Source organism: Pelodiscus sinensis, chromosome 22, assembly GCF_052426305.1.
Source record: "Pelodiscus sinensis isolate ZL-2025 chromosome 22, ASM5242630v1, whole genome shotgun sequence".
Taxonomy (NCBI): Eukaryota; Metazoa; Chordata; order Testudines; family Trionychidae; genus Pelodiscus; species Pelodiscus sinensis.
Genome location: NC_143073.1, coordinates 3,674,151 through 3,681,917, shown reverse-complemented (window position 1 = coordinate 3,681,917; position 7,767 = coordinate 3,674,151). Strand labels below are relative to the sequence as shown.

Genomic DNA, 7,767 nt, shown 5'->3' with positions numbered 1-7,767 from the left:
GACATTTGGAGAGGAAAGAACAAACCCACTATGTTGATTATTCCACAGGTAGCAAAGGCTGCTGACTCATGTGAGAAAGTCAGCATCTGATCTTTGTTCATTGCAAGGGAGAAATCAGCAATCAAGGAGGCTGGAAGAGTCTGTACCATATATAACTCATTCTCCCCCTAGAGCCTGCTGCCCACCCCACTCTGCCCCCTCTGCTATTTGGGGATCATATCGCACCATGACCCACACCGCTCCTCCAGTGTGTGGGCTCAGTGGGAAGCCAACATCACCCTAATCCAGAATGGTGTAGTAGTGAAGCTTGAAGGTGAACCCTTAGGAATCTGTGCTCTTTGGTGCAGCACAATTTCCACTGCTGCCCCCTTGAAGTGCGAAGAGAACAAGGGCTTTTGGTCAGGGCACCAGTCTGGGGTTTGGGACAAGCCGGCTTCACTACAGGCACCCTTTGTGCAAGCTGGGAATTGGGCAAGCCCGTCAGGTTACCTGCAAGGAGGCTGAAAGGTGTGTTGCAGTACAGCGTGCAAGGTGCCTCAGCAGGAGAACATAAGAACGGCCATACTGGGTCAGACGAAAGGTCCATCTAGCCCGGTATCCTGTCTGCTGACAGTGGCCAATACTAGATGCCCCAGAGGGAGGGATCACAACAGGTAATCCTCACGTGATCCCTCCCCTATCTCCAACTTCCAGAGAAAGAGGCTAGGGACACCATTACTACCTATCCTGGCCAACAGCTATTGATGGACCTAACCTCCATGAATCTATCTAGCTCTTTTTTGAACCCAGTTAAAGTTCTAGCCCTCATCGCATCTTCTGGCAAGGAGTTCCTCAGGTTGACTGTGTGCTGAGTGATGAAATGCTTTCTTTTGTTCATTTTAAACCTACTAATTTCATTTGGTGACTCCCAGTTCTTATATTGTGGGAATAAGTAAATACCTTATTTTTCCACACCAGTGATGGTTTTATAGACCTCTATCCTATCCCTCCTTAGTCTCCTCTATCCTAAGCTGAAAAGTCCAAGTCTTTTTAACCTCTCTTCCTATGGGACCTGTTCCAAACCCCTCATAGTTTTTGTTGCCCTTTTCTGAACCTTTTCCAATGCCAATATAGCTTTTTTTGTGATGAGGCGACCACATTTGTACACAGTATTCAAGACGTGGGCGTACCATGGTTTTATACAGTGGCAATAAGAGATGCTCTGTCTTATTCTCTAGCCCTTTTTTAATGACTCCTAACATTCTATTTGCTTTTTTCACTGCCACCGCACAAAGAACGATCCACAATGACCCCACGATCTCTCGCGTAGTTGCAGCCAAATTAGTCCCCACCGTATTGCATATATAGTGGGGATTACGTTTTCCAAATGCATTTCTTTACATTGATCCACATTAAATGGCATTTGCCATTTTGTTGCCCAATCACTTAGGAGCAGGCAGACCAGGGTGTTTATACCAGTATAATAGTTCAAAGGCCTCGTGTGTGTGGCCTGCCCGCCCCCCTGTCATATACCCAGCTCCGAGCCCCTCCCGCGCCAGGTGCCAGGCTCGCGCTCCCCCTGTGCCAGGTGCCAGCCTCGCGCTCCGCCCGCGTCACGTGCCAGCCTCGCGCTCCCCCTGTGCCAGGTGCCAGCCTCGCGCTCCGCCCGAGTCACGTGCCAGCCTCGCGCTCCCCCTGTGTCACGTGCCAGCCTCGCGCTCCCCTGGGGCGGAGGGAAGGAGCCGAGACGCTCCAGGCGCGCCGGAAAGGGGAACGGGGAAGAACATGGCGGCCCCACTGCCCCGGAGTAACAGGGCGGGGCGGGGAGGCTCCGTTATCGAATCCCCACCGGCTCGGAGCCCTCATGGCGGCTCTTCCCTTTCGCCCCGCTCCCCGCACAAAGATGGCGGCGCCCTGCCTCCCGCCTCCTTCCGCCGCAACCAACATGGCGGCGGCTCGGGATCCCGCCCCGTCATTTCCGTTTCCGGTGGCAAAAGGCGGCGCGCGGCGACGGAGCGGGCCGGGGCGATGGGGCGGCCGCGGGGCGCGGGCTCTGAGGCGGGGCGGCGGGGGCGGCGCGGGGCCGGCGCGCTGCTCTGAGGGGGGGGCCGGCGGGCCACATGGCGCTCGCGCCGCGGCTGCTGCCCTGCAAGAAGCGAAGAGCCGAGGCTCCGGGCCCCGCGGCGCTCGCCGCGGCCGGGCGGGGCAGCCCCATGGCGGAGCGATCGGCCGGGCCGGGCCTGCCCCCCGCAGGCGGCCCCAGCGCCGGGGAAGAGCCCGGGGAGGCGCCTCTGAGGAGCGGGGGCCGAATCGCGGCCAAGCGCGGCCCCGAGCCGGGCGGCAGCCCCCGGGACGCGCGAGAAACGGCCCCTGCTGCCGGCTCCCTCCCGCGGGGCCGGGATCGGGACCTCCCCGAAGAAGGTAAATGGCTGCGGCCGGCCCCGCCCCCCGCGAATGCTTCCCCCGCGATGTGCGGAATAAACATTCCGGGCGCATGTGCACCACCAGCAGGAGCGCCTGGCTGCGGCTGTGCTGAGGTACCCCGCCGGGCGTGCGCCTTACAGACCAGAGCGGATCCCCTCTCTGCCCCGCATAGCGCAGGGCCCGGTTTTCAGACCTGCTGAAAGAGAAACTCAGGAGGGCCACCGTTTCTCTAGATAGCCAATAGAAGGGGGGATGCAGCAGAAACCACGTTCATGGTGCTGTGCTGCCCGGTTTTCTTGGTTAGTTCCTAGAGTGGTGGTGTCAGGAAGGAGACTGCTATTTCGCACTTAAAACTACTTTTGTGTTTTCTCCAAGGCAGCAAATCTTAAGAGCCGAATGCCAAAGAATTAGAAGGTCAGGGAGAATAAGATAATATTTAATAAAATGGACAGGACAATGCCTTTTAAAGAGAATAACTGTTTCTTGCAACAATTAATCAAGGGAAGCAATTGCCACTAGATATTGAGGTTTAGAGTTTGATAGGAGGAAAAAATGGATGTATGGGGATAAGAATATCAACAGTTGTGTTTAGTGCAATGAAAGTTTCTTTTAGAAAGAATAGAAGCCATGGTTCATAAGTCAGGCATTTATTGAGGGTTTAGGAAGAAAATTCTTCTTTGGGCAGGTTATTCCATTACAGGATTTCTTGTATCTGCTTCTAAAACACATGGTTATCAGTTTTTGTAGGAGACAGGATATTGAACTAGAGCTAGTATTACTTTGATCTGATAGGGTACTTCCTGTCCAATAAAAATCAGGCAAGGGAACACTTGATACTTATGAGCATATAAAAATGAGCATCCTAGGACTTGATTTGAATGCTAAACTTTTATGGAAGTAAGTAAACATACTTTTTTGACAGCTGTTTTTTGAAAAGTCATGAGGAACGGAAGGAGAATTTGAGGTTGATTTTTGGTGTTGGACAGTTGCTTAGAAGCTAACATCAGCTGTTAGTGATTAGGCTTTACATCAATACACAGTTTTGGCAGAGCTTGCAAAGGCTTTACGCTCAACTTGTTTTGTATTTCTGTCTTTTGAACACTTGTGCACATTGAATTCCAAAATCTCAGGGAATGTTCCAGGCCTGTTGATTTTTGGGGAGAACAGGAAAAAGGTCACTTGGGAGACACATGGGCGTTTCTGCAATTCTCAGGCCCCTTTGCAATTGTCTGTAGATCAAACAGCACCCACTAATCCAGGCATAACAATACAATCTCATCTTTTCAATAGACTTTAACATGGTGATAACTTGACAGAAAAATAATGGGGGGGGGGGGAGATAGGCCTGCCATGAGAAGAAGAAAGCATGCAAACAGACTCTGGCAAGGGCAGGGGGAAGGGTAGGGAATCCTGGTATGGGGAGAATGGGGCACCCATCATCCCTGGCATGGGGCAAATTGGAGGGCCCTGGTATGGAGATAGGGAGAAGAAGGTGACAAAGCCCCTAGCATGGAAGAAAAAGTGGGGAATGAAGGAAAAGAGGTTAATGGCAGTGCCCACAGAGCTCATGCCCTAGGAGGCAAGTAGGGGAACCCAGAACTGAGTGGAGGGAGGACCGGGAAGGAGCACAGATCCCTGAGAAGGTGGATGTTGATATGGGCAGCATGGGAATGTGCACAGAGTCTCTGCTTGCGGGTAGAAAATGTGGAAGCCTTCTGAAAGGAGGATGGGGACAAACAGAGCTGCTACTAGGACAGAGGAGAATGCGATGGGAAGGAAATTGTAGGAAGACCCTGAAATAGAAACAGGAGGGTGGTGCAAATGGCCTTGGGGAGAAAAGAGTGATGCAAGAAGCCCTTGGTGCATGCAGTAAGCTCAGTCTACACAAGCTAGGACCTGTGCACCCCCCAATTGTCCTATGTGATGTAACTGATGTCCTCATTATCCAAATGAGTTTAATCTTTATGAACCCTACCAAGTGGTTGGACTCAGTATCTTGGTATTAGTACATTTGACAGGTAATGTGGAGTGTGGAATACTTTGTATCATTTCAGTTTGTCTCTACAACAAATGTTTGCTTCTTCAGAGTACTGTCTACCTCAGGGCTGGGCAGGATGTGGCCTGGGGGCCAGATCTGGCCCCCAAACTGCATCTGACCACTTTCTATTTGTGTCCTGCTGCCCATGCCACCGAATTTCCAGGCACTGGCTCAGGCAGCAGGATCCTGTTTAAATGGCTCGTGGCTCTCAGTCCCAACACTATCCTGGCAACCGCAAGCCCTTTAAATGGCATCAGTAACCCTAGGCGGCTGCCAGACAGCGTAGCAGTGGCGGGGCCGGGAGCCGGAAGCCCTTGCTGTATTTTTTATTCAAAGCCTCTGGCCTCAGACAACTCTGGGGGGAGGCTAATCCCCAGCCCTGCCCCATTCTCCCCAAGCCCTGCCGTGTGTGTGTGTGTGTGTGTGTGTGTGTGTGTGTGTGTGTGTGTGTGTGTGTGTGTGTGTGTGTGTGTGTGTGTGTGTGTGTGTGTGTGTGTGTGTGTGTGTGTGTGTGTGTGTGTGTGTGTGTGTGTGTGTGTGTGTGTGTGTCCCAGCCTGTGACCTCATATTAAAATTCATTAAGTGGCCTCCCTGCCACTTTACTTAGCTAAATAAAGAGACAAGGTAGATGAGGCAATACCTTTTAGTGGGGATGTAGAATTTCGATTAATTGGCTAATTGAATAGTCAGTGTAATTTGCATCGACTAGTCGATAAGGGCGCCTCTGCCTTTGAAGGAGGCCTAGGGCCGTTGCTACGCTTCAAAGGTGAAAGCTCTGCGGGAGCATGGGGCCATTGGGGAACTCAAGCAGTCCCCCGCTGGCCCGTGCTCCCTGCAGCGTTTCAGAGTGGCAGCGTCGCATAGAGCCCTGGGTCAGCTGGGAGCTTTGATCCTGGGCTCCACGCGGCACTGCTGCTTTGAAATGCCGTGTGCAGCCCAGGGCCAGCTGCGGACCGGGCTACATGCAGCATTTCTAAGTGGCAGACCCTGAGTTCCATACAGCGCTGCCACTTTGAAGTGTTGCATGGATTGCAGGCCAGCTGGGGACTCCCAGCACATGGCATTTCAAAGTGGCAGTGCCATGTGGCCTCCAGGGTTTGGTCCCACGGTTCTGTGTGGTGGTGCTGCTGCTTTTATCCATGGATAGCCGAATCCAGGGATGTAGATATGAATGTCCCTGGCTCATTTTTGTGAATGCAGATGTGGATACAAATTTTGTATCTGCTTAGGGCTCTGTTTGTGTGTGACCCACAAGATGTTTTGTTTACTGTTGCCCACCCACAGGTTTGCCAGATTTTGCTCGTTTTCCTCCATGCAGCTTTTTTTCCTACCGGTATTACAAAAATTACATGCACTGAAAGCTAAGGCACGTGAAGAGAGGTGCATGCTGACTGCACACAACTCTGACAGCTGTGCACTCCTGCATTCGATCAAAGTGCTGCTATGGTTCAGTTGGCACACACAGCAAATTCTAGGTACACAAGTGCTGTTAGTAAGACTGTCCTATCCCAGGAGACTCTCTGGGTTACGGCAATCCTGGGTCCCACTGAGATGAAGGGCCGCTCACGTGACACCTCCCTGCGATATGACCTATGTGTTTAAAGGAGTTTGTTGCAATTTTTAATATAGCCGAGCACTTGAGATTGACATCCAGGAGGTAGCAGAAGCACCTATTGTTCAATTTCTGTAGGCGTCTGCTTTCTTAAATGGCTGGCAGAAGTGATGAGGCTGCATGAGAAGTGTAGGTGACCCATTTTTCTGAAGTTCACGAGTTTTGAATAGTAAACCCATGAGACCTGTATTGTTGTAGGATTTGTGAAATCCTTTTTGTCTGTGGATCATAGCTTTGTGCAAAAGAGAAGTGGAAAACCTTGCTGGGGAAAGCACCTTTGAACATAATGAATCTAATATATTCTGCTTGCAGGGAAATCTCCTAACTTACATACAGAGGTGGAAGCAGTTTTGCCCGGAGACCCCCAGACAGCTGACAACCACTCTCCAAAGCAAGTGGCCCAAGTGCGAAGTTCCTTGCAGCTGCCATTTAAAGTTTCTACTATCAACAAGTCACAGAAAAATACCAAAACAGGGGAACAGCTTCAGCAAACTGAGGAGGAGACTGAGGATGTTGGGCTGTTTATTCCGCTGGGTAAGTGTTGTGCACGAGAAGGGCCTGTGACTTGGTGATATAGCCCAACTGGTAATTCTCTGGAAAAGACGTAAAAATCGGGGGTAGGAATCCAGCCTTTGGATTCAGCCATTTGAATGAAGAATTACACTTCTGCACTGTAGTTCAGTAGCTGACAGCCTGAGGGGCACAGGGAGGAGCATGTTGAAACTAACTGGAGTTGATCCCTGCAGTGGCCTGTGTCACTTATTGCTCAAACCCCTTGGCTGCAGCTCTCCTCTTCTCCTGAGTCAGCAACACACTGAGGCTTAAGAAGCATGTTAAGTCTGTTATGTTTTCTAACCTACTCGTGGCGGGTTCCAGAGTTTTCCTGATTTGCAGCCTAACTGCATGGTTGTTGCATGGCAACTCCTTCAGTAGGAGGGGAAGCGGCTTGTATGGCAGCTCTGGGGTGTCACTAGAGCACAGATGCCAAACACACAGCTTGCTCCATGATTTGTTCAGATTCTTCCAACTCTGAGTCTTTCATTTGAAAAGTGTAACCCTAGCGCTCATGGCTGTGAAGGACTCTTGTCTGCCTGACTCTGCTGTGGACTGCAGGCTGTATGTGGCTATATGTTTCTGTTCCAGCATGTGGCTACTATAAGATGGGTGCATAAATGGCTGGATAACCATTCCCAGAGAGTAGTTACTAACGGTTCACAATCCTGCCGGAAAGGAGTAACAAGTGGGGTTCCGCTGGGGTCTCTTTTGGGACTGGTTCTGTTCAGTGTCTTCATCAACGATTTAGATATCGGCATAGGGAGTACGCTTATTAAGTTTGCAGATGATACCAACCTAGGAGGGGTTGCAACTCCTTTGGAGGATAGGGTCATAATTCAAAATGATCTGGACAAATTGGAGAAATGGTCTGAGGTAAACAGAATGAAGTAATAAGGACAAAGCAAAGTGCTCCACTTAGGCAAGCACAATCAGTTTCATACATACAGAATGGGAAGCGACTGTCTAGGAAGGAGTACGGCAGAAAGAGATCTAGGGGTTATAGTGGACCACAAGCTAAATGAGAGTCCACAGTGTGACACTGTTGCAAAAAAAGCCAACATGATTCTAGGATGCATTAACAGGTATACTGTGAGCAAGACACGAGAAGCCATTCTTCCGCTCTACTCTGCACTGAATAGACCTCAGTTGGAGTATTGTG

General features: G+C 50.9%; 1 protein-coding gene across 1 annotated transcript in view; it reads left to right on the top strand.

Moving 5' to 3' along the window:
- Positions 1 to 1,984: 1,984 nt before the first annotated feature.
- Positions 1,985 to 7,767, top strand: part of GON4L (gon-4 like) — a 53,003-nt gene continuing 47,220 nt past the window's right edge. Inside the window, exons 1-2 of the mRNA XM_075907850.2 lie at positions 1,985 to 2,400; positions 6,366 to 6,587. Coding sequence (XP_075763965.2) covers positions 2,100 to 2,400; positions 6,366 to 6,587 — 523 coding nt within the window. The 5' untranslated portion in view covers positions 1,985 to 2,099. The remainder of the gene's footprint in view (positions 2,401 to 6,365; positions 6,588 to 7,767) is intronic.